Source organism: Cynoglossus semilaevis, chromosome 8 (genome assembly GCF_000523025.1).
Source record: "Cynoglossus semilaevis isolate Cse_v1.0 chromosome 8, Cse_v1.0, whole genome shotgun sequence".
Lineage (NCBI taxonomy): Eukaryota > Metazoa > Chordata > Actinopteri > Pleuronectiformes > Cynoglossidae > Cynoglossus > Cynoglossus semilaevis.
This window is the reverse complement of record NC_024314.1, coordinates 14,419,706-14,446,541: the sequence shown is the minus strand read 5'-3', so window position 1 is coordinate 14,446,541 and position 26,836 is coordinate 14,419,706. Positions and strand designations below refer to the sequence as shown.

General features: G+C 46.1%; 6 protein-coding genes and 1 long non-coding RNA gene across 11 annotated transcripts in view; 4 read left to right on the top strand and 3 right to left on the bottom strand.

Moving 5' to 3' along the window:
* The window catches only part of kif20bb (kinesin family member 20Bb), a 15,867-nt gene extending 5,985 nt beyond the window's left edge, over window positions 1-9,882 (bottom strand). Inside the window, exons 1-15 of one of the 3 annotated variants that reach the window (XM_017034295.2) lie at window positions 9,750-9,882; window positions 4,199-4,303; window positions 3,951-4,040; window positions 3,738-3,857; window positions 3,389-3,527; window positions 2,885-3,069; window positions 2,758-2,800; window positions 2,515-2,657; window positions 1,832-1,904; window positions 1,550-1,661; window positions 1,368-1,439; window positions 1,094-1,240; window positions 801-963; window positions 424-723; window positions 30-133 (exon numbers count right to left, since the gene is read on the bottom strand). In XM_017034295.2, the coding sequence (XP_016889784.1) occupies window positions 30-133; window positions 424-723; window positions 801-963; window positions 1,094-1,240; window positions 1,368-1,439; window positions 1,550-1,661; window positions 1,832-1,904; window positions 2,515-2,657; window positions 2,758-2,800; window positions 2,885-3,069; window positions 3,389-3,527; window positions 3,738-3,857; window positions 3,951-4,040; window positions 4,199-4,300 (1,793 nt within the window). In that variant the 5' untranslated portion in view covers window positions 4,301-4,303; window positions 9,750-9,882. Of the gene's footprint in view, window positions 1-29; window positions 134-423; window positions 724-800; window positions 964-1,093; window positions 1,241-1,367; window positions 1,440-1,549; window positions 1,662-1,831; window positions 1,905-2,514; window positions 2,658-2,757; window positions 2,801-2,884; window positions 3,070-3,388; window positions 3,528-3,737; window positions 3,858-3,950; window positions 4,041-4,198; window positions 4,304-4,726; window positions 4,866-5,738; window positions 5,878-9,749 lie in introns of those variants that run through there. The other 2 variants (XM_025057634.1, XM_008314963.3) reach the window with 2 other exon arrangements.
* On the top strand, window positions 5,764-8,412 carry bbs1 (Bardet-Biedl syndrome 1). 2 transcript variants are annotated; one of them, XM_025057637.1, is made up of 6 exons: window positions 5,764-6,171; window positions 6,248-6,430; window positions 6,513-6,644; window positions 6,716-6,822; window positions 6,910-7,030; window positions 7,104-8,412. In XM_025057637.1, the coding sequence occupies exons 1-6, from the start codon at window positions 5,800-5,802 to the stop codon at window positions 7,932-7,934; spliced, it is 1,746 nt and encodes a 581-aa protein (XP_024913405.1). In that variant the 5' UTR covers window positions 5,764-5,799; the 3' UTR covers window positions 7,935-8,412. The 2 variants fall into 2 exon arrangements, with proteins under 2 accessions (XP_024913405.1, XP_024913404.1); XM_025057636.1 differs by having other exon boundaries at window positions 6,716-7,030.
* lect2.1 (leukocyte cell derived chemotaxin 2, tandem duplicate 1) lies at window positions 8,558-9,568 on the top strand. Its single transcript, XM_008314968.3, has 4 exons — window positions 8,558-8,715; window positions 8,795-8,906; window positions 9,079-9,230; window positions 9,298-9,568. Exons 1-4 carry the CDS (start codon window positions 8,691-8,693, stop codon window positions 9,462-9,464), a joined length of 456 nt encoding a protein of 151 aa, XP_008313190.1. The 5' UTR covers window positions 8,558-8,690; the 3' UTR covers window positions 9,465-9,568.
* A 583-nt stretch (window positions 9,883-10,465) lies between the features above and the next one.
* minpp1b (multiple inositol-polyphosphate phosphatase 1b) lies at window positions 10,466-13,660 on the top strand. Its single transcript, XM_008314969.3, has 7 exons — window positions 10,466-10,887; window positions 11,312-11,500; window positions 11,914-12,108; window positions 12,398-12,495; window positions 12,565-12,695; window positions 12,787-12,920; window positions 13,000-13,660. Exons 1-7 carry the CDS (start codon window positions 10,503-10,505, stop codon window positions 13,251-13,253), a joined length of 1,386 nt encoding a protein of 461 aa, XP_008313191.1. The 5' UTR covers window positions 10,466-10,502; the 3' UTR covers window positions 13,254-13,660.
* On the bottom strand, window positions 11,388-12,402 carry LOC107988867 (uncharacterized). The gene is made up of 3 exons (XR_001760377.2): window positions 12,175-12,402; window positions 11,879-12,008; window positions 11,388-11,527 (listed from the first exon to the last, which is right to left on the bottom strand). It is a non-coding gene; the product is annotated as an uncharacterized LOC107988867 (long non-coding RNA).
* Window positions 13,661-13,830: 170 nt separating the features above from the next.
* atad1b (ATPase family AAA domain containing 1b) lies at window positions 13,831-19,034 on the bottom strand. Its single transcript, XM_008314972.3, has 12 exons — window positions 18,882-19,034; window positions 18,380-18,478; window positions 17,453-17,636; window positions 17,274-17,372; window positions 17,052-17,172; window positions 16,431-16,631; window positions 15,954-16,060; window positions 15,781-15,870; window positions 15,576-15,626; window positions 15,362-15,492; window positions 14,811-14,954; window positions 13,831-14,676 (listed from the first exon to the last, which is right to left on the bottom strand). Exons 3-11 carry the CDS (start codon window positions 17,624-17,626, stop codon window positions 14,825-14,827), a joined length of 1,104 nt encoding a protein of 367 aa, XP_008313194.1. The 5' UTR covers window positions 17,627-17,636; window positions 18,380-18,478; window positions 18,882-19,034; the 3' UTR covers window positions 13,831-14,676; window positions 14,811-14,824.
* Window positions 19,035-19,429: 395 nt separating this feature from the next.
* Window positions 19,430-26,793, top strand: ptenb (phosphatase and tensin homolog B). 2 transcript variants are annotated; one of them, XM_008314971.2, is made up of 9 exons: window positions 19,430-19,557; window positions 20,014-20,098; window positions 20,178-20,222; window positions 20,476-20,519; window positions 20,606-20,844; window positions 21,218-21,359; window positions 21,456-21,622; window positions 21,879-22,136; window positions 22,598-26,793. In XM_008314971.2, exons 1-9 carry the CDS (start codon window positions 19,479-19,481, stop codon window positions 22,784-22,786), a joined length of 1,248 nt encoding a protein of 415 aa, XP_008313193.1. In that variant the 5' UTR covers window positions 19,430-19,478; the 3' UTR covers window positions 22,787-26,793. The 2 variants fall into 2 exon arrangements, with proteins under 2 accessions (XP_008313193.1, XP_008313192.1); XM_008314970.2 differs by having other exon boundaries at window positions 21,218-21,622.
* The last annotated feature ends 43 nt before the right edge of the window (window positions 26,794-26,836 follow it).

Below are 26,836 nucleotides of genomic sequence, written 5' to 3'. Positions count from 1 at the left end.
TCAGGTCACATGACCATGATGTCACCCACCTGTAGTCTTTCTGCATGTTTCTAAACAGCTCCATGAACTCCGCACTGACCTCCTCTCTGATCTGAGTCTCCAGAACCAAACGCAGCGCCGCCTGGTGTCCGGACTGCACACACACATAAACAACAGCCAAATTAAAGCTAAAGAAAGGTCAACAGCAGCCACATGGCTAATTACACTCATCTGCAGTTGGCATAAAGAGTCAGAGATTACACGCAGGTTTATGTCAAGAAAACGTCAGAAGTATAGTTAGCCTGTAGCTAGCTTCAAATGGACAATTACAAAGCTAAGATGTGTAAATAACTGGAGTTAAAAAAGTCATTTAAACTGTAACCAAACGTCAGCAACATCCTAGTGGTACACAGCTGAATGCTTTCTAAAAGAAGTTCCTCCTGCCTTCTGCTCTTCCTCCATGGTCCGGTCCTCCTCTTCCTCCTCCTCAGCACCTGCCTCCAGCACGGTTCCTTCCAGCACGCTCTCCTCCTCTTCTTCCTCCTCCTCCTCCATATCATCTTCTTCTTCATCCTCGTCCTCCAGCACGTCCTCCAGCGTGGTCTCCCAGGCCATGATTGAGCTCCTCCTGCCCCACCTTGTAACGTTTTTGCCCTCCTGGTCATCAATGACCATCGACAGTTCCATTGCTGACTTGTTGGAGGAGGCGTCTGGAACCACGGGCCTTGCGTTCAACACCACCACCTGGATGGAGACGTCGGTGTCAGTGTTGGCTGAGTGGGTTCGTGGGGGGAGGGGTGTGTGTATGTGTGTGTGTATACCTTCTGAGCTAAGGCGGAGAACTTGAGGACGTTGAGCGTCTCGTCAAAACATGAGGCGTTCTGGTTGATGTTAACGACCATGCAGACACGCCCGGCACCAGAGAAGAAGAACTGCAGGAAGTGGGTGAGTTTGGACTCTCTGAAGGGAACGTGGTGCTGCACCCTGAAGAGACAGAGGGACAGGAACTGACTGAGAGACTGACAGAGACAGGGCATACAGACAGAACACACCCACAGACAGAGAGACACAGACGCAGTGTGAACGAGACACTGGTTGCAGTGGTTGTTTTTACTTGTTGTTCTGGTTGAGTCTGATGGCATTGATACACTTCCCCAGCGTCAGCAAAGAATTGTTGATGTTTCCTGCCTCCTTCAGTCTCTCTCCTGTGTTCTGAGTCCGAGAGCAGCGCTCTGAACCGGCCAGGTCGCACAGAGACAACCTGAACACACACACACAAAGATGATTTCAGACGGCTAACAATCTTGAAATAAAAACATCTTTCAGACACAACACCAGTGACATCACAGTGATGTCACACAGCGGGGAGGAGGTGAAGTGACTCATACTCGCTGATGCCCAGAACTCTGGGAATGCTGCCGTCCTCCACCCTCATGATCCTGATGGAGAAGATGCTGTGGCTGCAGACAATGACAGAAAGAACATATGAGACTCTGGTGCCATCGTACGGCCAAAAGAGGAATAGCACAAAGACTCCTCTCTGCCCAGAGGTCAGGTGTGTAAAACTGACCTCCTGCTGGACAACTGGTTCAGTCTTGTGGCAGAGAAACTCTGGTTTCTCTTGCCAATCTTCATCACTTTGTAGGCCTCTCCAGAGCTGGTCACATGAACCCAGCGCAGGTCTGTCACACACACATACATATACACACACACACACACACACACACACAGACAGGTCAACAAGCAGAGGAACAATAGTCAGCCTAATCCAGAAGAATCCTGTTGCAGTGATTGGACGATGAAAACACCAGCCGGGGACTGGGTCCATCTTTGATGTTGTCTGTAGTTTTACCTTTGATGAAAGAGTTTCCTTTGACATCCTGAGACAAACGCAGCACTGTCCTCTTGTGGTGTCCTCCGGGAACCTGGATGTCACCATCAAGTAAACAAAAACATTATCAGAGTCTGTTTCATGTTGATGGTCACTGTGTGTCCATCACCAGTGTCCACAAAGGGACACAGCAGCTGTCAATCAGGTTTGTCCTCAGTCACTAAGTCTCCAGAGGCCTGTGTTTCTCTTCCTTTTTTCTTTCTCTTTGGACTTTGGTGAAAATGGAAATAGTTAAACATTTGTTTGTGTCTCAGCTGGTCTGTCAGAAGGTGACTAATGACCTAAACCAGCCAGACCACACCAGAGGAGCTGAGACACACCACGACTTGATGAACACAATAGTGTAAACAATTTTGACTGCCCCCTGCAGTTTATACTCTGCAAGTACTCTGTTACAGATCTTGCCATATTTCATTTCATGATTCTGTATGAATATTCTACATCACTGTATGGATTTTATCTTTTAACAATTACCAGTCAAATATTCATGGTGTTCAGTTTATTAATTTTTTCTTGTCCAGTGATTCCAAATGTAGATCCCTCTGTTCCGGTGTTAGTGATGTTAAGATGGAACAGCACTGTGTGTTTACTATGATGACAGTTTACTAGAATTCAGTTGTTTAAAAAAACTCAGCATGTCCCACCTGTTCCAGCAGGTCGTGGATGTTGTCGTTGTAGATCTCACAGAACGAGACCCAGACAGAAAAGCGCACGTTGGAATCTACATCTAAACAGAAACTGTCGTCAGAGACGCTGTTCAGGCTGCTGTCGCTGCTGAGGGATGAGCCTGGAAACACACACACACACACAGAGAGAGAGACACAGGGTCAGGGTTACAGCCACTGTGTTCCATTTTTAAAGTTTTAGAAGAAGTCAGACTTAGAGACCTTCAAGAATCGTTGATCTTCCTGACGAAAGATTTTTGTCACTCTGCAAAAGAACAAAAAAGTGTCACTTTGAGAAACACATGTGTGTGTGTGTGTGTGTTAGTGTGTGCTTGTGTAAATATGTCACCTCTTTGAACAGTCTCAGCAGGTTCTTCCTGCTGTTGCTCTCTGCCACCTGCTGGTCTGGCGTCAGTCTTGTGAAGTCTCTGCAGCGCTGAGGCTTCAGGTCGCTGCGTTCATACTGACGACCCTCGATGTTGTTGAAGATGACGGAGAGAGAGCGGGGCAGCAGACCCGAGTCATGATCCGGACCTGAGGTCAACACAAAAGTCCAACAAATGAAGAAGTGAAAACGATAGCACAGTGTTCTGTTTACTGCTTTCTCGCCCACTGAAATCCATACAGAAAATTACACATTTTAGCTCACAGAGACACTGAAGCTGCTGGGCCACAGCTGCCTCCTGTGGTCAGTTTGTGAAGCAAGGGTTTCCAACACTGACTGAATGAAATAACACCAGCAGATCTTACCCATGAAGGCAACAGCTACTGTGAGTAGTAAAATTAAATCACTGCTTTTCTCTATGGACTTTGGTTTGGGAGGAGTTAAGAGATCGCTTTAATGGATTCTGACCGAGGAAGGTGAAGGTTTTCCCAGCATTGGTAACTCCATAGGTGAACACCAGACAGTTTCCTCCATCCAGAACATCTCGGACCAGTCCACGGACAGAATGCTCAAACACTGTCTTTTGTTTGGCCTCTGGACCAAACACCTTCAAAAACCAAAATACAGTAAGAGACAAAGTAATGGTAGAACCATTCTGATATTTTTGAGAAAACATTTGGCGACATCGCAGATAATAAATACCTACGATAGCTTCCATTAGCTTTTGGTTTCTAAGCATGAGTGATCTTTTGGCTAACGTTTGTTTATGGTTCAATTCAGTTTTGACAGCATCACCTGGCTGATGTTTCACACTCACCTGTGTGAAGGTGAACTTCTGCGCTGTCTGTGGGAGGGACTTGTCACTCTGACGGCCAGATTGACAGCTCTTAGGTGCTTTCAGGACAACGGTGTTGTATCCTTCGATGGTTACACACTCCTACAGAAACAAAACAACAGGTTTTTCCATTTAAGTCTTCACTAAGAGTGTCAGGATTTCAGGAATCTCATGACGTGATGAAACGTGCGTCACCTGTGACTCTCCACTGTCACTCTCTGACGCAGTGAAGGGTCTCACTCTCAGGAAAACCTGCAGGTTCTCTGACTGGGACTGATCACTGTCCTGCAGAGAAACACATAAGCACAACGGTAACAAGAACACCAAAGTTATGTGTGATCCAGCCCCATGAACACAACAGTACCACAAAAGAGGACGAACACCACAGACCACAAAAACCAGGTCTTACAACTAAACATGTTAGTTGTGGGACCTAAATGTACCTGTGGTTGTTGAGCAGAAAAGTCTCCATGAAGAGCTCTTCTTATGTCTTCCACCTCCACTGGTCCCAATCTCTCCGGTTTCCCGGCTAAACAAGAACTCATTATCTGTCAACAAACACACAGAACTATTTAGCCTTCTCCAAACTGCTACATATACTCTGGCGTTGACATATTAAATGTCATATATAAAGTTAGGAACAGCTCGAACCACCCTCGTAACTCTGCAAAATATCACAAAAACCTCACAATAACCACAAAAAAAGTTATTTTTTTTGTGGTTATTGTGAGGTTTTTGTTTGTGCTAATATTATTTTCAGGAGTTACGTTGTGAGTTTTGGCTCAGGTATATATCTTTAGCCTTTAGTTAAAACAATTTATTTATGATTACAACATAATAATAATTCTCAGTCTGTAAAGTAAACAGCCGCTGTTTAAAACCTAGCCCTAAGATTGATGTTAGCATTAGCCACTAGTTGCTAACAAACATTACTGACGCTTCTTTCGTGACTGATAGAAGAAAACACTCACGTGACGGAGATTCAGATCGCGACTCACTTTGAACGCAGTGCTTCAACAATAAGAGTATTCATTAAAACATTACTCAGAATTAAGTATTAAAACTACGATAAAATGTCACCAACATTACATTAGCCGGTAGCTCCGCGGGCTAGTTTTAAACTGCATACGCTGAACCAATCAAAACTTGAGCTCACACAAACGTCACGCAACTGGTATGTTTCGTGAAAGTAAGAAACCCACGCGAGACTTTGACCTAAAGCAAAAAAAGTAAAATAAAAATATATAAATTATTTTACGATATAGATAATACAGAAAATAAAGTATATATATGGTTTGTACATTTAACTAAGAGTTCAACGCCGAATATTGGAAAACAAAGGTTTGGTCGGGTGTTTATGATGTCATAGCAGTGGGACACTACGCAGATCCGCTTCAGATTAGCAAAACTGCAGGATAATCTGATGCTGTTTCTGTCGCTGCTCATTTTTTCGACCTAAGACAAGCAACGTTGAATTACTTGATTAAAAAAAACCCTCGTATTTCCTTTGTGATAAACAAACAAGGCAACGCCAGGAGCAACGAGACGCGAAACGCGTTTCCATGACGACGGTGAGATCAGCGGACGGTTTACGTCGGTAAAATACAATGTAAAAAAACAAACAAACAATCGACTGATTTTCTCGGAGTGATGAGCTTAGGTCGATATGTTTTACTTAAGTCAGTAACAAATAATAAGACAAAACGACAGAAAATTACTCAAAAGAATAGAGATTCAATTTGGATTTTAGAGCCAAAATCTACAGAAGAATAAGAACCAGTTATACCAGTCGAGAGAACAATGTAAACTTAGAACACTAGGACATATTATTCACAATAAGTACAGATAATATTAAAACTTTATAATAACAGTGTTTATAAAGTAATTAAAATATAGACAAGAATAAATGGCAAAGAATTGTTCTACTGCTTGTTCTAAGTTGTAAGAACAATAAGTGAATCATCTCTGTTGTGTGTATCTCACCTGTAGAGAACCTTCTGGTTTCCGCTGTTGATGTGTGTGTGACGCTGGATTTGGTCTCAACATGTCTGAAGTGAGTGGTGATGGAGGGAAGTGGTTGGACGCTCACTACGACCCGGTGGCAGGTCTCTACACGTTCTCCTCATGTGTGGACCTGGCAGACCTGAGCGGTGATGGCGAGAGTCGGTTAGTGGTCGGAGACCTGGGATCGGGCTTGTCTGGCATGAAGCTGAAGGTGTTCCAGGGCACGGCGCTGCTCAGCGAGAGCACCCTGCTGGACCTGCCCACCGGCCTTGTCGCCTTCTTCATGGATCTGCATGAACCACGAATCCCGGCCGTGGCAGTTGCGTCTGGACCCTGCATTTATGTCTACAAGAACCTGAGGCCATATTTCAAGTTCACTCTGCCTGGGCTGGAGGTCAACCCTGTGGAGCAGGTAAGTGGGTTTCTGGATGCATGTCATTCCTCTGAGGATCGCACTTGTGACTCACAGTGATGCTCTGATTGGTTAGGATGTGTGGCAGCAGGTGAAGGAAGGTCAGATCGATCCACTGACCATGAAGGAGATGCTGGAGGGCATCAGAAAGAAGGCGGACGTTCCCTTGTCTGTACGCTCCCTGCGGTTTCTCTCTTTAGAAACTGATGAAATGGATGAGTTTGTCCAGTTACACAAACAACAGCCAATCAAGCGTCAGGTAAGACCTGCTTTATGATGTCACTGTAATCCTGAAGTCCAGACTGTGGGATTTTTCACCTGCTGCTTTTCCCTCATGTCAGACCGTCATCACCTGTGTCGGGACGTTAAAGAAGAGCACCGCCGACGAGGACGGAGTCAGCTGTCTAGTCATCGGGACGGAGAGCAGCAATGTCTACGTCCTGGACCCTGAGGCCTTCATCATCCTGTCCAAGGTGAGTCATTGTCCTCGCTGTCTTTGTCGTCCACCTCAAAGATCTGAACGAATGCTGATCCTCTGTGGCAGATGTCCCTGCCAGCTCCTCCCACCATGATAGACGTGACGGGGCAGTTTGATGTGGAGTTCCGCATCACGGTGGCCTGTCGCAATGGAAACATCTACATCCTGCGCAGGTGGGTCGTTTGCTCTGATCCGAGTCAGATCCAGGGTGGAGGTTCTTCACATTCTCCCATCTTTTCTTGTTTTCTTCTCTTTCTCAGGGACTCAGACAAACCAAAATACAGCATGGAACTCTCATCTCACCCTGTCGGGCTGGTCAGAGTCGGGAAGAACGTGGTGGTGGGCTGCACGGATGAAAGTCTGCAGGGCTTCACACAAAAGGTACAACTGGGTCTGTGGGCCGTTAGACGCCTGAAGATGGCGTTGACCAAATACTGTACTCCTGTGTTCGTACGGAAAGAAGCTTTGGAGGACCACCCTTCCTGCTCCAATCATCACCATGGCTGCCATGGACCTCCCCACACGAGGTTTCCAGGGTGTCCTGGTGGGCCTGGCTAATTGTGAGGTTCATCTGTACCGGGACAAGAACCTGCTGAGCAACATTAAAACGCCTGATGTGGTCACCAGCATCTGCTTTGGCCGCTACGGACGTGAAGACGGTACACTGATAATGACCACCAAGGGCGGCGGTCTGATGGTGAAGATTTTAAAGAGGACAGCAATTTTCGATGACCGGGACGGCACGCCTGGTCCACCGCTGGCCCAAAGTGTCCGTCTCAATGTGCCCAAAAAGACCAAGTTGTACGTGGACCAGACTCTACGCGAGAGGGAGAATGGCGTGGCCATGCATCGCGCCTTCTATATGGACCTCAGCCGGATGCGACTGGCCGCTGCCAAAGCCTACGTGAAGGCCCTGGAGTCCAGCCTGACTCCCATGTCGTCCAGCTTGTCTGAGCCGCTCAAGATGAACGCCGTGGTCCAAGGTCTGGGTCCGACCTTTAAACTGACCCTGAACATGCAGAACACGGCGGCATGTCGGCCCGTCATGAACCTCGCCATTAGCTTCCTGTATGACGAGAACCTGTACCGGATGAGAACCCCGTACCTGAGGATCCCGCTGCTGGTACCTGGGCTCATCTACCCTGTGGAGACCCTGGTAGAATGCACCAGCGACAAGGGCATCTCTGACATCATCAAAGTGTTTGTCCTGCACGAGGGAAAAGGCTGCCCCCTGCTGACTGCCCACATCAACATGCCAGTCAGCGAAGGACTGATGCTCAACTGACAACATCTCTGTGCAGGACTGAGACGTCGTGACTCATCAGAGCTGGTTACATATTGAACTAGTGATGTTACATTTGTGTAAAGTCTTTAGACAAGAATACATTTGTCAAAAAAGTGTTTATTTATAAGAATTTGTAGTAGATTTAATTTTACTCTTCCATTTATTATTCTAGGAAATAAAATATCAAATTATCAAAAAATGTTTAGGTGGTTTTGTTTTTAGAGAAATAACCTTTCTAAAGTGGATGGGGGAAAAGTTCAGTTTTTGTTTTCTTTAGAAAATCAAGCAAAAGACACAGCTATTTAATAATACTGTGAATCACACCCCCACTCCACCAGGCGTCGCCACAGGAATAGTCTGCATGGTGATCTGCCAGAGAACATTTTGGGACTTGAAGACAGAATTCACTTCATCAGGAGTCAGACAGTGGTTTCACCACCATCTTAGAATGTTCAGTTCAAATCATTAGAACTTGACAGGCAACCAGACGGACATCTCTGCCGCCCACCAAATGGAATGTTCCAGAAGCTGCCCACCTAGTCCATAATCCGGCCGTGTATACCAAAGAACACAACAAAAAACCAAGCAGTGACATCACTGGGGCAAAGGTCCAGTAAACAGATGTTGTTTGAGTCCAGAGTCCGGTAAAGTTCCACTAGTTGTGAAATCTCCTGGATTTTCCTGCGTGTGCAAATGTTCGCATGATAAAAGGCAACTCAGGAAGTGAACCAGAGACCAGATCCAGACCAGATCAAGATGAGACGTTTGATTGCAGCCCTCGGTAAGAACCAGAGACCAGCTCCTGGTTTCACTCTGATCCTGATTTTGGTTTGTTTTAATGTGTGTGTGTTTTTGTGCAGCTCTGCTGAGTGTGTGTCAGGCCGTGAGGTTTGGTCAGCTGTGTGCCGGCAATGCCAACAACGACAGGAGGATGAGTGACACCTGGGGACAAGGTCACTACGGCGCCAGACGGTAAAGTACATGTGCAGGTGCACTCTGGGATACGTAGTCGAGAAACATATGACAACATCAATGTATGGAGGACTGAAGACATGACAGATCAGGACTAGGACTAAGTTCAGTCAAATTACTACTGCATCTCATCACAATGTCTAATGCTGTGTGTGTGTGTGTGACGGTCCAGGGGTGGTCGGGATCACAAAGGTCTGGACATCAGGTGTTCAGACGGGTCGGTGGTCTACGCTCCCTTTGACGTGACTCTGAACGGGGCTCTCACCGTCTACACCGACCCCAAGAAGGCAGCCATCAACAGCGGCATCAACCTGGCGGGCGAAGGTGGGTCCTCTCCAGTCAGTGGACTCATTGATCATGTGATTGGTTACTGATGGTCATACTCCTGCAGGTCTGTGCTTCAAGCTGTTCTACGTCAGACCAGACCGCACCTCAGGGACGGTGACCAAGGGCAACAGGATCGGCGTGATGCTGCCCATGCAGAGCGTTTACCCTGGAATCACCTCACACGTCCACGTCCAGATGTGTGACAAGAGCAACCCCACGGAGTACTTCTGAGCCGGTCTGTGGACATCATCACCTCTCGACCTCACGATAACCGTTGGCCGTTGATGCTTGGTGAAGCGATGGTGGTGAAATAATAAAGTCAAATGAGAACTCACTGAAAGGCTCCGGGGTTTATGTTGAAACATCAGCGAACACTCACTGTACTGTATGTCTCATCCAAGATGACTGGGGTCGTTACTAAAGCAACAAACCCACCAATCACAATTCAGCCACAGCTGCCACATCAACAAACATCAATCAAGAACATAATACAATTACAAAATGTATTTCACTCACCTTAACTTAATATTTGTGCATGATCCCTCCTCCTCCTCCTTCCTGTTGTGCCCTTCCTCCTTCTCCTCCTCCTCCTGTTGAAGATGAAGATGAGTTCAGTGACTCTGTCGTACAGATTATCCACGAGTTCCAGCTCTATCTCCGTTCAGTCCATCCTGTCATATCTATGGAATAAGTTTGAAATCGCTTCAGGCTGAAGAATGAAACTCTGTTCTCTGACTGTCCAATCAAATCACTCAGATCGCCAACGTAACTCTGGTCCAGTTAGAAGGCCTTGATATGCCAGTTTGATGCCAACTCAAAATCTGATTGGTTAAGGGAACCATTCATTTTGAAAATGTTGGACGACCAGGTCAAACGAATGATATTTGATATAAAAGAGTTCCATCTTCATCATCTCTCCTGCTATGTGATTGGGCAGAAATGTGTCAGTCACTCAGTCACAGCAATGACCCGTCCAGCACGCATGTCTCAGTCGCTGAAAAATATTGGAAATGTTTGCTGATATTTATAATCGTGTTCTTAAATTACACCTGTATATTTGAAATTCGAAACTAAAAATGTGTAATAATTATGTTATTACACTACTATTTATAGCTACCGTAAAATGAAGTCAAGTATTATTTCTATATATAAATCCCTATTATTTGATAGGTTGGCTGCAGGGAAGGGGCGGGACAATACCGGAAGTTCCGCTTCACTTGTACCCGGAACATCAACAGTGTAAACAAAGGAGCGGGACGCGGTAGAGACATGTTCCCAGCTTTGGTGCCCGCTGACAGGCTCCTCTTGGCGGCTGTTGGCATGCTTTTTGTCCGTCTCTGCTGCTCCTCTGTAGCGCCGCAGGACATCCCTCCAATCGCGGCTTTCTTTGGCACGAAGACCCGCTACGAGGACGTCAACCCGCACCTGCTGCGGGACGTTTACTCCGTCGACCCGTCCGTCCTCAAGCCTCCGCTTAACGAGCGCTGCTCCCCGGTTCACCTGACCGCTGTTATCCGCCACGGCACCCGATTCCCGACCGCCAAGAACATTCGCCGTATCCAGAAGTTGAGCGACCTGGTTCGGGCAGAAGCCTCCAGAGGCTCCCCTGGCTCCTGGCGTCGCTGGGACATGTGGTACAAGGAGGACATGGACGGTAACTAAGTCGGAAAACTGCTGTTTATATATGTGTATATATATATATATGTCTATATATATATATATATATATACATATGTATGTATATATGTCTATATATACATATTTATATACGTATATATGTATGTATATGTATGTAGGGGCAACACATACATATACATATATATATATATATATATACACATATATATATATATATATATATACATATATATATACACATATATATATATATATATATATACACATATATATATATATATATATATATACATATATATATACACATATATATATATATATATATATATACACACACACACAGACACACTGTTATTTCCACTTTTAAACAGGAGGGGGTGCTCACCTTAATCTTCCTATCATTGCACTGGGTGTTCAAGTCTGGTCCTTTTCTTTCTCAGGTCAGCTGGTGGCGAAGGGCTGGGACGACCTCCGTCAGCTAGCGCGGCGTCTGGCCGTCTTGTTTCCAGACCTGCTGTCGCAGGAGAATGTGAGAGAGCGGAGAGTGAGCTTCCTGACCAGCTCCAAACACCGCTGTGTGAGCAGTGTCCAGGCGTTTCAGGAAGGTCTGCAGCGGCCAGAAGATGGCGGTGAGTAGACGTAGGTGTTTCAGCGACCTGGAAATGAAAGGAAATCCTTCAGTAACAGTCCAAACGACAACAACATACTCAGTTCAGTAACAGGAAACTGCCACGACAACCAAAACATATTTCAAATTAGTCTAACCAAAGTTGAAACAGTTATGTTTGCCTAAACATGCTATACCAGAGGAAACAGGAAGTTCCTAAGTGAAAAAGAAAAAAAATAGAAAAAGACTTGATGAACACAAAGGAAGTGGATATTAAATAATGTGAAACAAAAGTAAGTGACTTAGCAACAGAAAACCAACAGGAAGTGAAAGGCTTGCTAATTAGTCAGTTGGCTTTTAGCTAGTCAGTATGAACTGATACCTCACCAACAGGACTAACCTGGTGAAACCTGTCTCTGCTCTCTCTAACAACAGATGTGCAGTTCAGCCACCAGGTGGACGATGAGCTGCTTCGATTCTTTGAGCGCTGCAGCAGCTACGTGGAAGGCGTCGAGAAGAACCGCACGGCACTGCAGGAAGTGGAGAAGTTCAAACATGGGGAGGAGATGGAGGCGGTGAGAAGGAGGGTGGCTGAGAAGCTGGGTCTCCCCCGACACCGCCTCACCCCAGGTCTGGAATCAGAGAGCAGTGACAGAGTCCAGAACAAACACACACACAATATAGCTCAAACCTTACCTACTAATAGCTAAATGTTAGCCAGGAATGGAAAACATGAACCTAAGAATGGGCAAACGTAACAAGAACCAGACAAGAAATTGCTTTTCCTCTAATGAGCAGGAACAGGGTGATAAGTTAGTCCAGTTTAACTTCCCCATCAGGCTGGCTGTCGTCGACCGTTGAGCCACAGTGTTCACAGTGAGTGGCAGTGGTGAAGTTTGTCCCTCTGTGTCACCCGTAGATCTGGTGGAAGCCGCCTTCTTCCTGTGCTCATACGAGCTGTCAATCAAAACCCTGCACTCTCCCTGGTGCTTCCTGTTCCAAGAGGACGACGCCAAGGTGGGTGATATCATCGGGTGGATGGCGGCTCACAGTGACCTCTGACCTGTGATCGCTGTCTGTTGACAGGTGCTGGAGTTCAAGTCAGATTTGAAGCAGTTTTGGAAACGTTTCCACGGTCATGTGATCAACGGCCTGTCCAGCTGCTCGCTCTTCCATCATGTCTTCAGGACACTGGACAAGGCAGGACGTCCCCGCAGGTCAGGACATGTCAAAAGAAGTCTAATAGTATTTTTTCCCACTTAATAAAAAAACAACTGGTTTAGACCTGGATTACGTCTGATTGTTCAGGTCGACTGACGCTGCACCTGAACCTGCCTCCATCCTGGTCGGTCACGCCGAGACGCTTCTCCCCCTCCTGTCCCTGCTGGGACTCTTCAAAGACAAGATTCCGCCCACTGCCAACAACTACCACACCCAGCACGGTGAGAAGCCCCGCCTCCTGACTATATCACCTAAATTCTGACACTTTGCTCAGTGTTTTTTTTTTTTTTTAAAAAACAGGTCGAAGTTTCCGCAGCAGCCGTATCGTCCCGTACGCTGCCAACCTTCTTTTTGTCTTGTACGACTGCCAGCGTGGGCCACGCCTGCAGCTGCTTCTCAACGAGTCGCCTGTTCGATTCCCAGGTCTGGAATCTGAGGACGCTCCACTGTACCGCGATGTTCGTGCCACGTTACGCCACCTACTGGACGGCTGCGATTTCAACAAGGAATGTGAGGGGAGAGCACCGAGCCGAGCCCCCAACACGGAGCTTTGACAAGTCACGTGATGCCCTGTGGCTCCGCCCACTCTCAGCAGGGACCTTTTTCTTGCCAAAAACAAACTGATTCTTCCGTAGTTTTTTTTTTTACAAAAATGTTTAATTTATTATATTTAATTTTCAGTTGTTTGCGTGTGGAGATTTAGTTTAATTTAATGCTGGTGAAACTTTTGCTCCTCTGATGTTTCTGTGCCTGAAACTTTAAATCAAAGATTTGTTGAATGTTTTATTTAAATCGGTGATGGTTATTTTACGTTTAAGTGTTTTTTTTCCTTTGATGCCAAATATTTGGAAATGAAAGATATTTAAAAACGTTTTGAGAAACACATTAGAACTTTCTTGTGGAATGTATAAAGGACTTGGGATAAAACATTTTTAAATAAAAATGAACAGTATAAAAAGCATTTGACCCAGAAATATAATTCTTTTTTTTATGATAAAACGCAGAAGTCATCATCTGAGAGTGAACCAGCCTTGAGTCTGAAAAATATTACATCGTCAGAAACGTTCCAACAAACAGAATGCAAGTTAGCATGCGTTCACGAAGTACAATGATCACAAACACATCAACATTAAATCAACATTTTAACTCAGGTTTTAATGTTTTTCATCTTACTTGTTGTATGTAACAAGAAGAAATAAATACAAGACAAAACACCATTGACTAACAGAGGAGGTGATGACAATTCAATTAAATACCAACATGAAAACAGTCACTTTGTCATTATGTCGCTTCACTTTAACAACATGAAGACAAACAGGAAGTGACCGTTACTTGAGGGCCTCAGGTGACTACAGCCAATTATTGCTCTACGATGGGCGTAGCTTGATGACTCAGGCAAGTGAGGCCAATGAGGGCGAGCAAGCCCAGTGTTGTCAGCCACTGTCAGATTTACTCCGACAAAGACACAAACCACCAAAGAAAAGCAGAGTCCGATAACTCTGCTGTCATTTTCAGCATTTAAAAAAATGTGAGTGCGACAAACGGAGCTCCGCAAAACAACGACGAGAGTTGTTCAATCGGGCCGTCAAAAATGCAGACAAGGGGCAACACAACCCTGACATAATCTTCTAGTGTTAGCACTTGTGCTAACAAGAATGTAACATGCTAGTGCCCGTGATCATGAGGCACTTGATGTGATCATAAACGACTGCCATAAAATAAATTTGACATGACAAGAAAAAACAAGTGGGGCCGAATGCTCAACGCTAAAGGTGGCTAGCAGGGCTTGGCAAATGTTGCAAAAAGAATGGTAACCAGCAGTATGTGTTAGAAACAAGAACTCGGAACATCTGTGTGGAGACGTTCAATATAATACGACTTTGACGGTCGATTCTCACGCCAACTTTTGGGAAGTTTTTTGGGTTTTTTTGCATCACAGATGAGGCAGAAGAAGAGACCCATAATGCATTTCAGCTTCTGGAAAAATGAGATGGTTGGGGGGAGGATACGAGGGGTGTTTAAAAAAAAAAGGTTGTGTTTATTTACATGATCATCAGAGAAATAATAAGGGTAAAAAAAGGAAAAAAGTAGTAGATTACAGTGGTAAACACCTGGGATCATGTGATCAGTCCAGACCAGTGTGCAGCAGGCCGGTGCTCTGTCCACCGGCGGACTTACTTTTCTTCATCTTACCAATGGATCTCTGCAGGTCCGACTGATGGATGGGACGGATGACATCATCATCATCAGAGACACTGAGAAACAGGAAGCAATGGAAACATCAGGGAACAGCGATGATGTCACAGTCGGCACCAAAGATCAGGTATAAGGTCAGGACCAGAGGTCAGCTGAAGGACACCAGGTGTCAGCTGCTGCCTTTAACTCCAGTCTCATTTCTATGAACCTTACCTGCCATAATTGCAATTTATAGGCAGGAGAGGGCGCCCTTTCGCTGAGTCACTAACAGTTAAAAATTCTTTGAGGGTGGTGCAGCTACAAGAGTATCTGCAGCATCAGGATTATGATTTGGTATCATTTGAATTTTTTTGCCTCTAATATCTACTTTCTAGTCATCATCATATTATTGTTTATATTTGTTCTATCAAGTTCTATCACGACCGCTGCAGGTATCTGTTCCCAGGTGTTGGTGGCGCTCTCGTACCTGTCATCCTGAGTGTGAACAAAATCTCGCACACACAGCAGCGCGGCATCACGACACATCTCTCTGAGGTCACTGCCGGAGAAACCATCTGTTTCCTTGGCGATTTCCAGGAGGTCGAGTGAGGGGTCCACCTGTAGGACAAGAGTGTGAGTGCGCTCAGACACGGACATAACTTTAGCCTGTGGTGTCAGCTGAATAATAAAGATACACTCACGCTCTCGTTCTCAAGAATCAGCCGTAAGATCTGCTCCCTCTGCCGTACACTCTGGAAAACAGAACATCGTGTGATGACACAAACTGATCACAGATGGCAGCTCCTTTGTCCGTTTCAGTTAAAAGTCCCTGTTTATATGAGAAAGTTTGCTTCTGGTGCTTAAAAAAATGACAGACTGTCCCTTTAATACAGAGGTGGTTCTCACCGGCTGGTTGATGTGAAACCTGGTGGGCATCCTCCTCAGGATGGCAGAGTCCAGGTCCTGAGGTCGGTTGGTGGCTCCCATGATGATCACCTGATGTAACAACATTTCACTGTCACTAAAATGGTGACTCTGTGACATCACACTCGACACCATGACATCACATCACAGCTGACCTGACAGTGATAGTCTGTGTCCAGTCCATCCCACAGACTCATGAACTGGGCCTTCATCATGGCCGTGGCCTCGTGGTCCGAGCTGGAGCGGTTCCTGAGGAAGGAGTCTGACAATAAAAAATATACATGTCAACACACTGACACCTGCTGGTCAGAGACAGACAGCGAGTACGACTGTTGTTAGGTTACAGTTCTTTGAGGGACATTTTGCAGGCCCCCACTGAGAGAGCGAGAGAGAGAAAGGAACTAGACTTTGTTTGTTGGAATTAAGGTTGAACTTAGGGTTAGGGTTTATGACTAATATTAGGTAAATAACGGTAATATCTGGGGAGGGAGGAGGCTCTGTGTGTGTACGTGTGTGTGTATAACTGTGCTTGAAAGGACAACGATGCAAGCCAGGAATTAATTAGAGGTAGGAAAAGGAAACAGGAAGTGAGGGGTAATGAAGGCTACAAGGAGCAGAGTGTGGTGTGTCACCTATCTCGTCGATGAAGATGATTGACGGCTGCAGTTTGACAGCCAACGTGAAGACGGCGGCGGCCAGCTTCTGGGATTCGCCGTACCACTTGTCCGTCAACGTGCTCGGCTGCAAGTTGATGAAACGAAAGCCCGCCTCCTTGGCAGTCGCCTTGGCGATTAGGGTTTTACCACAGCCGGGGGGTCCATACAGCAGAACGCCTGTTACCATGACAACAGCATAAGTACAACAGCTGCTGCCCTCTTTGATCAGCCTTCACTTCTCAGCCTTCCTTTCTTACTCTAATGGGTTTGTTCCCTCCTGAGTGAACATCCTTCTAATCCTCCTCCTTCCTTCCTTCACCTCCCACTCATCCTTCTCTTTCCCGATCACTTCTTCCTTCCTTTTCTGTCTTTATTCCAGTTCAGTCTCCTCTCCTTTTTTCCTAACTTGTTTCCTACACTTCATCTTATCTCCTAACATCAGCTTTCTTCTTTATTTTCTGCCCCTAATCCTTTCTACTCATTTATCTTCTAGCTCCTCTCCTTCTATCCTGCCTCCTTTTCCCCTTGCTCTACCTCAACGCCTTTACCCACTTCTCTTCTAGCTCCAACCCCTCTCCTCTGCGAGTGACCTCTGACCTTTGGGTGGCTGCAAGAGTCTGGAGCCCTGGAACAGGTGCCTTTTCTGAACAGGTAGAATCACCGTCTCCTTCAGCTCAGTGATGACCTCATCCTGACCTGCGATGTCCCTCCAGGTGATCTAAGGTCAAAGGTGAATTATAAAAAAAATAATCGGTGAACTGTTCAACCCACTTCAGCTGGGACCTTCTCAGGAGAACCTGTAATTTAGGGAACAGATACCTGCATACTGAGGGGATCCACCAGGTGAGCAGCGATACTCATCTCATACTCGGAGAGTTTCACGTTCTTCACGCCAATCTGACGCATCAGCTTCTCTGCCTGAGATTACCAAAACACACATCATGTGACCCCCGCTAATCATCATCACACAACGCAGACACAACTCAGACTCCACCCACCTGCTTCTGGGCCTCCACCTTCTGCTTCCTGGTGGGGTCAATGGCGTCCACCATCCACTTGATGGTGAAATAGGTGACGGCGCCAAAGATAGTGAGACGAAAGAGGAGGCCGATGACCTCGTTTCTGCCCAGAGGGCGGGCCACATTCTCAACAGGAAGTTCCTTTAGCACCATGATCAGCCAACTGTTGACGAACATCCACCAAAGGAGGAAATCAAAACCAGAACTAGGGGACAGACTCAGCCCCCACCTGATTAGGGTTGGCACTCAGACATTTATCCTTCATTTTATTAATACAGTTTTATCTCATTCTCTACACCAGGATCCAGCTCTGGACTTCACTGACTTATGGATGTTGGATACGCACAGATCCTCCACTGGGCCTTTAGGATTTCTGTCTGGAGCTGAGCTAAACTGTACAAACCAGGTCTATCCATCTACCACATGTCGATGTTCTGTGCTCCTTGGTGTGGATTCTCTCTATTCTCTAAATGCAACAACAAGAATCGCATTCTTACCCTTGTGTTTTTGTTTTTATGGTCTTTCTATTCTACAGAATATCTAAATCTATGATCATTAGTTTTTGAAACCATGTTTTATTTTTCCCGGGCTCCCAGTTCTCTTTCACAGTCTTCCTTTCTCCCGTGTGACATTTTTGTTTCTCCTTCTCTAGTAGCCCACTTTCTCACTTTCCCTCTCCTCTCACGTCTATCCGTAGGGACAAATCGAAAGAAATGTGCGCGGTGTCAGTTAGCCTTATTAGCATTAGCTTGACCTCACGGTTCCCCTCTAAACACGTGACTTAATCAGCAGTGATGCAGTGGTTTCCTATTACAACAGTGTCAGAAATATAAAAGCAAATTGAAAAGTTGGTAATGCAAACCTGGGTAGATCATTTTCAATCATTTAAAAGAGACACAAACTTACCTGCTGTTGCGGTCACGTCAAACTGCTGCACTTCCGGGTCTCTTCTTCTCCTAAGCCCTGAAACTCACTGCTGCCCCCTGTTGTGTTGGTGGTATCGAACTGCATTAGGTCAGAACATATTCCTGCTCATTTGCGTAAAAGGGATCAAAGATTTTTTTCAGAATAGTATTTTTTTGGTAACAAATACTCTGAAAACATTGACCCAATATTTCAAAACTATTTTAAGATATTTGAAAAAATGACTTGGTATGTCAGTACACTGACAGACAACGGCAGTGCATTAACGTGTTACTGTCACTTTCTGTTGTCAATTTCATTTGACAAATAAATCTCATTGACAACGATGTTTTAATTAAATCAAATGACAAACAGCAACATCAAAAAATAATAATTTCAGTAATAACAAAAATAACCATAATCAATTCTTATTTTTAAATGACGTTACCATTTTACATAGACGAACTTTTATTGTGAAGGTACAAATTGGAAGTAAGTCTACAACCTTCTTCCGGCTCTTCCTGCGCTCTAACGCCGCTTGGAGAGATTTTTCTCGCCGCCTGTCTGCGTCCAATCACGGCGTCTTGCAGCCCACAGCAGCCGGGAACACTTCGATTAGAACCAACCGACGTCTGAAGCGAGACCCGGAGGTCCACCAAAGAACGCGCTGCGGATATTTTTTTCCTCGAGCGGACGGAACCTGGAAGCCCAGGCCCGCACAGCGAGCTGGTACGAGGCCCCGACGCCCCCCTTGCTCTGACCCAGAAAATAGGACTGACGATCGGGCTATCCGTATACGAGCAGGCCGGTAGTGTTTTGGCTGCTCCGGGGCTTGCAGTGGTGGCAGCCAAAGGAACCAGATAACTGGGCCGCTTTTCATTTTGAAGCTTATACCATATGAGAACAATCGTTTAGGATATATATTTAGATTTTTTTTGCATAACACTCCCCAAAAGTCTGGACATCGGAGAGCAGGCGCTAGCTTGCTGCAGGGGAGCAGTTAGCTTCCGTCCCCGCTGAGCGCAGCGGAGGCTGCGGACCGAACGCCGCGGCTTTCCGCGGACCGTTTGAGGGTCTCCCGCTGCTCACAGAGACGCTCGTCATGGCGGCCTTAATCAAGGAGATCGTGAGCAGGAAAAAGAGGCGGTACCAGGAGGACGGCTTCGATCTGGACCTGACATGTATCCTTTCACCGCCGCTGCAGCGGCTCTGCTCCGCTGCACCAAACTCCATTCAAAAAAAGCAGCTATTTAACGACACGCTGTGCGCGTGAACAACGGCGTGTGCACGTTTAACGGGAGTTTGTGGATTCAGTGGCGGGCCGTGCAGCTTTTTATAAGGATGAGCAGAGTGAAGATGATGGAAGAGTCAAAGAAATGTATAAAGAACAGCTGATCAGCGTTTCTAGTGACAGGACGATATACGATATTATCGGAATGTGATGACAAAAATGAATGATTGTAAAATATTAGGGCGTTATTTAGGCGCACGCTTTTAACACATGATTAACGTGGGTTCTGTAGGTTTATGTAACGTCTTATTCCTAACCTAATGGCTCAAACCAAAATCATGACCTTTCTTCGACAGTGACGTTTCTCTGACATTACAGTGTTGATCCTTGACTGATTGATGATCAGATATTTATCCGAACATCATTGCTATGGGGTTTCGTGCTGAGCGTCTGGAGGGCGTCTACAGAAACAACATTGACGATGTTATTCGGTAAGATTATGAAGACTGACTTCACCTCCAGATTGACCGAACGAAGCGACTCAAAAATGTTAAAACGTGACTGTTTCAGATTCTTAGACTCGAAGCACAAGAACCATTACAAGATCTACAACCTGTGAGTACTGCTCTGTCCACGAGGCGTCTGCGTCCACCACATACCACTGTGTTCTGTCAGTCCACTGATGATCACACTTACTTCTGTGTCCAGTGTCCTCTGCTCCATCACACTGTCCACAAATGTCTGTAAATGTTTAGTGTCTGTCACGTTCCACCTGTCCATCCAAAAATGTCCACAGTTCTCCGTTTGTCCCCCACCTGTCTTGTGACACCTTTGTCCCCGTGATGACCTCACACCTCTCTGTCCTCAGGTGTGCGGAGCGACATTATGACTCGTCAAAGTTCAACTGTCAAGGTGAGTGACTCACTTGACTAAACTCTGGACACTGTCTGTCTCTGAGGACACCGTCGTCACGCTCGGTCTCACCTTGTCTCTTGTAGTTGCTCAGTATCCGTTTGAAGACCATAACCCACCACAGCTGGAGCTGATCCGACCGTTCTGTGAAGACCTGGACCAGTGGCTCAGAGAGGACGAGCACCACGTCGCAGCCATTCACTGCAAAGCGGGAAAAGGTCGCACTGGGGTCATGATTTGCGCGTACTTGTTGCACCGTGGAAGGTTCCAGGAAGCGCAGGACGCACTGGATTTCTACGGCGAAGTTCGCACGCATGACAAGAAGGTAAACCCTGCCCCCTGCTATGGTCTGTGGCTGTGTCGTGGTCCTGGACTGATGTGAGGTCAGCTGTGCAGTGTTAGCGGCTGTGGTTGGTCAGTGGATTTAGAGTTTGTTGGGTCAGAGAGGTTGTAAGCGAAAGGTTTTTGGGTCAGACGACCTAGGGTCAAGGTTAGAGGTCATCAAATCAGAACTCACATCAAAGACATTGGCTGGCAGGTCAAAGGTCGTTGGCTCTCAGCCCATAGATGAGCATCAGTCTGATGTGCTCTGGCCAGAGACACTGCACAAAGGTGGACTCAGTTCTGCAGAAGGGTCAGTGGGAGGAGCCAGACGAGGCTGGGCCTGTGGTCTGATTGGACTGTTTGTGTGTTGTCAGGGCGTGACCATCCCCAGTCAGCGCCGGTACGTGATCTACTACAGCTGCCTGCTGAGGAACCAGCTGCAGTACAAACCCGTGGCTCTGCTCTTCCACAAGATGCTGTTCGAGACCGTCCCCATGTTCACCGCCGGCACCTGCAGTAAGACTGCGCCCACTGCACCACGCACCACACACCACACAAACCTCGACACACAGACACCCAACCGTCTGACTGTGTGGCTGTGCTCTGCTGCAGATCCTCAGTTTGTGGTCTACCAGCTGAAGGTGAAGATCCACACCTCCAACCCCACCCACACACGCAGGGAAGACAAGGTCATGCTGTTTGAGTTTCCGCAGCCACTTCCTGTGTGTGGTGACATCAAGGTGGAGTTTTTCCACAAGCAGAACAAGATGATGAAGAAGGTGGGGCTTTTCTGACTTACTGCCCCTCCTCTTTGGGTTCTTTTCACTCTTTTTACTCTGTTTAGAAATCTAATTATCTCAAGAAATGAACGATTCGCTTTGTAGTTTTGAAGCTACTAACTGAGCAAAAGTCTTTGTTTGGCCTGAAGTCAGAGTGATCCTTTTGTCATATTTGTGATAAAAAGTTGTCCCATCCTAAAATGACCAAAGTCCTCCGTCCCCTCTGTGTCCTCGTATGTTGTCTTCTTTCTTTTAGGAGAAAATGTTTCATTTCTGGGTCAACACCTTCTTCATCCCTGGACCAGAGGAGAACCAGGAGAAACTGGAGAATGGCAGCACGGGGGCGCTGCGGGACACGACCAACAGGACACACCAGAATCCAGGGCTAGTGACAAGTGCAATGACGAGTGTAGACGGCAACGACCGAGACTTCCTGGTCCTCACTCTGAACAAGAACAACTTGGACAAAGCCAACAAGGACAAGGCCAACAGGAACTTCTCGCCCAACTTTAAGGTGGGACTGGCATCTGTTCACGATAAAATAAATGTTATTCATTATTATAAGAGGACTTGTCATTAGCTCACATTTTGGCTAACATTACACACACCACTACACACACAACCAAATGTGCATTTAACCCATCACCAAAGTGAAGAGTGGGCAGCAGTGTGTGTGGACGGTGCCATGATCAGAGCACCTCAGTGGAAACTGGGCAGCTGGTGGACTGGAACCTGAAACCTCCCAGACCCAAGTCTGCTTCCTTAAGTCAGCACTGCCCAGATGGTGACTAATAAAAAATGTTGGATAAAAGTGGGAACAGTCATTCACCAGGGAATAAAAGTCATAAAACGGGGACTGAGCCTGTGTGTAAGACCTCTGCCTCCACTCAGGGATGGACCAGTGCTGAACCTTGACCTCTGTGAGCTCCCTGTTCTGTGGGTTCTCGCTCCTGATGTTCTCTTCCCTCCTCCTAGGTGAAGCTGTTCTTTACAAAGACGGTGGAGGAAGGAGCTAACTGTGACGCCAGCAGCACGTCAGCCTCCGTGACCCCGGACGTCAGCGACAACGAGCCGGATCACTACCGCTACTCCGACACAACAGACTCGGACCCGGAGAATGAGCTGTGTGACGACGACGACCACGACCAGATCACGAAAGTCTGACCCACTAACACACAGTTACATATGTGTTTATACACACAGTATGTATGTACATATACATATATATTTGTATACACACTCATGAAGCCCTGCACTCAGGCTAACTGCAGACACCAGGGGACTACGGACCGGAGCTGATCTCAAAGACTCTGATCCGTGAGCTCGGATCAGGATATAAGACACACCCCCTTTCCTTACGCTTCATGGTGCACACCTGGACAATCACATGACAAGGCGGTTGGACTCGATGTACGGCGAAGGGACAAAAAGACCGATGAATGGACAAGTCCAGGGGTAAAACTTGAATACGGAGTAGACGTCTTTAGTGAGGAATCGTCCTTGCCCGTGTCTCCTTCCATCCTCCCTTTCCTTCCTAACCAGTACACTTCACATCCACTGTGCGGTTTCAGACCACTCATCTCATTGTGCACTGAAGTCCAGGCTGCAGAACTGTAGCTGGTCTCACACACTGTGTAAGGTCCAGTAGAACAAGTGTCCATCAGTCTGGACCAGTGGGATCAGCCAGGTTCAGTCCAAACCCTTGGAGCTGGGACCGTTGGCACCAGTTAGTGGTTCCACAGTGTAGTGATTATCATGCCGGCATACACATCTGCCTTACACACAGAAGGTCCTGGGGTCGAGCCCCACAGGAACCACGTGCTCGGTGCCTCCAGGGGGCAGCCTGTTGCAGCAGATCTGTTAAAAAAAAAGAATTGTGGGATCAAAAAAGTTTAAACCCATCTGGATTTGTGGACTTCAACTTGGTTTAGGTTTGAACGAGCCTGAATCCCTTAGCTGGACTGGATTAGAACCCAACTACAATTGACCAGCTGTTCAGTTGGTACCGATCAGGGACTAGATGAACTGTGCCTGGCCTGGCTGAGACAGGACTGCAGTGGTCTTAGTTGGACTGGATCAGCGCACAATGAGAAGGAAAGAGATTTGGTTTTGAATGTGACGAGGCTGCAGCTGTCAATCATGTTATTTCTACAATCGTTCTCACCAATGTCTTTTTCTTCTGCGATCAGTCATGAAGCTAGCATCTGAACATTCCTACAATGCACCTACTGCTAACACCAGACCACGGGCTGCTGGTGTGGGGGTGGGGGCTGCACTTAATCAACCCTGATAAAAACCAAAGGCCCTCCAAAAATAAAACCCCATGTGATGGAGTTCCTTGCGACACCACAGGGTGACTATGACTTAGTCCAACTGCCCTGTTGCCCGCTTCGGTTTGTACAACATATTCAGGTTGTAGACGTAGCTAAGACCTCAGGATTCACCAATCCCAATGTTGGCTAATGTTCAGGGGTGTTGCTAGACGGGGGCAGATGAGGGCCGGGGCTTACGTCCCTTGAGCCATTGCCAACAGCACTTCAACTTCAACGCTTCTTTTCTCGTACATCGAAGGCCAAAGAGTGAAAGTCTCTGAGCTGAAAATTCACTTGTTCTCGATTTGTCAACCTGATTGGAGGTTAAGGGTCAGGTGACCTTTGTGTCACGACAGAAGGTGAGATTATTTTGCAGACAGACTGAATCCGAGCGTCCCTCCCAGATCTCGTACTCAAGAGTCAAGTCCACTCGGACAGAACCAAGGTTTTGCACTTCGGTCACATGGTCTACGCTTTCATCCAATTTTGACTGAAACTTAGAATAAATGGGTGCTAGCCAATCGAGTAACATTTACATATCTGAGCTCTGACGGTAAAACGTCTGGGGATAGTTGTTGGACCAGAGCCGTTTCCTCGGGGCGGTTTCCAAACCTAGAAATGGTGCTTCAAGAACATTAACATCTGGACAAGGACAGTGATGATTAGCTAACGCTGCCTTTAGCACAGGGTTGTCAGGCCCCGCCCACCACCAGGCTCAAGTGTACAGTGAAGGGCAAACGTTTTAGGCAGGTGTGGACATTTACTCCATATCGCCCCCTCATAGATTAAATCTTTTTTGCCCTGTACCCGAAACAGTTGGTGCTCCCCACAGTGGCCAGAAGTCAAGCCACCGTCCCTGGTGGACCAGGTCCAGGGAGGGTCCTAAATGTAGGCACTTCCTGAAACTTTTGCACATTAATTGCACTGTACATAAGGGTTCTCTGGTTCTGTTGGGAACAATCTGGACTTTGGACAAACCTGAACAGTTGGCACGTTTTTACTTCGGTTTGGACTAGTTGACATCAGTGTGGTCTACTTAGTAACATTATGGATTAGTCAGTACAAGTATGAAACAAGTCTTTAACTGGTGTCACTTATGTTCAGTTGACAACCATTCTGGTTCACTTGGTTGGAGTCAACATGGAAATGCGTGGACGGTTTGGATCCAAACTGAAATCCAGAGGTTTGACTCCAAACTTGGTTCTGTTGAGACCAGTCAGTATCAGTTGTCACAATATTGGTATCAATAGAACCAGCCTAGGCACTAGTCTGGACCAGATGGCACCACATTTCTGTGGTTCTAGTCTCGATCTGTCTGTACCAGTTTTGGTTACGCTGCCATCAACCTGGACCAGTCTTGGCTGCTCCTTGTGCCAAAATTTCAATTTCAAATGGTGGCGCTGTTATTCAATGAAAGCGCAGGCAGTCAAAGAATTGTTCCTCAAATTTGTGGAGGATGTAAAAGTTCTGTGGAACCTGAAGGACGTGAAAGTCTGGAAAATATTGAAAAATAAACGTCTTTACTGCAGTTTTCTCTGGTAAATACCAACGTTCACAAACTTACTAGGGACGCCATGTGGACAGACAAGGTTTTTACATTTCAAAATGATTAGCAAGGTTGACAGTTATACCTCGCAGATGTTCAGGAAACTTTCTTGCAATTTTCTTTTCACAAAACAATCATTTATTGGAAACTAGCTAGCCATTTAAGCTAATGCTTCACTAACTGTGTGCGTCTGTTGAGTTTAAGTATTTAAAATTCATTACAAGAAGTTTAATGGACACGTGTATGTTAATGTCCGAGCATCTTGAAGCTAATGCTAATATATCATGCCATCATTTGGAAGCTAGGTCCTAGGTCGTGCTTTCACAATAACATTGTGCAGTTAAAGCTAATAAATACCAAGTCCAGTTGTCATGCTAAGGTCATTAAGCTAAGCCTGCAGGTCTTCAATTATGCTTTTGTGCTAACATCTTAAGATCTAGCTAACGTGTCTGGTATAACATTTACACTAAAGAGCTAATGCTAACGGACATCGGGAGTGATGTTTATATCTTGAGGTTAAAGTCAGCAGGTCTGTGTTGAATATTACATGTTAGCATCTTAGAGCTAAGCTCAGTGTTGAAAGTTACAGGTGATGCTTTTATGCCGCCAGCATGAAAGTTTCGGGTCATGTCTCGATGCTAACAATCAACAATGAGGCTAAAGTGAACACATCCGATCAAGCCTTTGTGTTAACATTTTGTGGTCAGGACAATGCTGTTCCCATATGATGCTAACGTCATAAGGAGCAAACAGGTCCTTGGAGTTGTAACGTTGTGATGCTAAAGCAAACAAGTCTCTAAATGTGCTTTCATATGGGCATCTTCAACTAAAGCTAACATGTCCCTGATAACGCTTATTAGAATAAAGCTAACAGGTCAGGAGTCACGTTTACATGCTAACATGCCAAGGCATATGCTGTTGAGCTTCGGGCCAGGTTTTCACTCTAATGTCCTGTGGCCTAAGCTAACAGGTAGCATCATTAGGCTGTAGCTATCATGTCTGAAATTATCATACTAACATAATGAGGCTTAAGCAAACAGGTTCTGTTGATGTCGTGGTCATGTCAGTCACATGACCAAAGTCCAATACAGGGAATAAAACATTGAACTGTCCTGTTCAGAACATTGATCAGTGATCATTGACCAGTATTGATCAGTCGTACAGTGACAGATGTGGTTCATTACGATTGTGTTTTTGTTTTGATCAGGTAAACTTGTAAAACTGACTCCTCCCCCTGATGTTTTAACCCCACCCCCTTATTTTATAATGAAATGAATAAAACACTGTCAAAGTGAATAAACTATTTATAAACAGCTGCTGGTTTCGACTCGCTGGTGTCTTTGTCTTAACACGAAT

Bases quoted from the DNA above. Each gene is read 5' to 3' on its own strand.
- minpp1b (XM_008314969.3), top strand. From the start codon at position 10,503: ATGTTCCCAGCTTTGGTGCCCGCTGACAGGCTCCTCTTGGCGGCTGTT. The intron at 11,501-11,913 runs GTGAGTAGACGT...CTCTAACAACAG, and splicing joins GCAGCGGCCAGAAGATGGCG to ATGTGCAGTTCAGCCACCAG. The intron at 12,921-12,999 runs GTGAGAAGCCCC...TTTAAAAAACAG, and splicing joins CAACTACCACACCCAGCACG to GTCGAAGTTTCCGCAGCAGC.
- atad1b (XM_008314972.3), bottom strand. From the start codon at position 17,626: ATGGTGCTAAAGGAACTTCCTGTTGAGAATGTGGCCCGCCCTCTGGGC. The intron at 15,871-15,953 runs GTCAGCTGTGAT...TTGTTACATCAG, and splicing joins ACACAGACTATCACTGTCAG to GTGATCATCATGGGAGCCAC. The intron at 15,627-15,780 runs GTGAGAACCACC...TCTGTTTTCCAG, and splicing joins GGTTTCACATCAACCAGCCG to AGTGTACGGCAGAGGGAGCA.
- bbs1 (XM_025057636.1), top strand. From the start codon at position 5,800: ATGTCTGAAGTGAGTGGTGATGGAGGGAAGTGGTTGGACGCTCACTAC. The intron at 6,431-6,512 runs GTAAGACCTGCT...CCCTCATGTCAG, and splicing joins AACAGCCAATCAAGCGTCAG to ACCGTCATCACCTGTGTCGG. The intron at 7,031-7,103 runs GTACAACTGGGT...CTGTGTTCGTAC, and splicing joins TGCAGGGCTTCACACAAAAG to GGAAAGAAGCTTTGGAGGAC.
- lect2.1 (XM_008314968.3), top strand. From the start codon at position 8,691: ATGAGACGTTTGATTGCAGCCCTCG. The intron at 8,716-8,794 runs GTAAGAACCAGA...GTTTTTGTGCAG, and splicing joins ACGTTTGATTGCAGCCCTCG to CTCTGCTGAGTGTGTGTCAG. The intron at 9,231-9,297 runs GTGGGTCCTCTC...ATACTCCTGCAG, and splicing joins CATCAACCTGGCGGGCGAAG to GTCTGTGCTTCAAGCTGTTC.
- ptenb (XM_008314970.2), top strand. From the start codon at position 19,479: ATGGCGGCCTTAATCAAGGAGATCGTGAGCAGGAAAAAGAGGCGGTAC. The intron at 20,099-20,177 runs GTAAGATTATGA...TGACTGTTTCAG, and splicing joins AACATTGACGATGTTATTCG to ATTCTTAGACTCGAAGCACA. The intron at 20,845-21,217 runs GTAAACCCTGCC...GTGTGTTGTCAG, and splicing joins TTCGCACGCATGACAAGAAG to GGCGTGACCATCCCCAGTCA.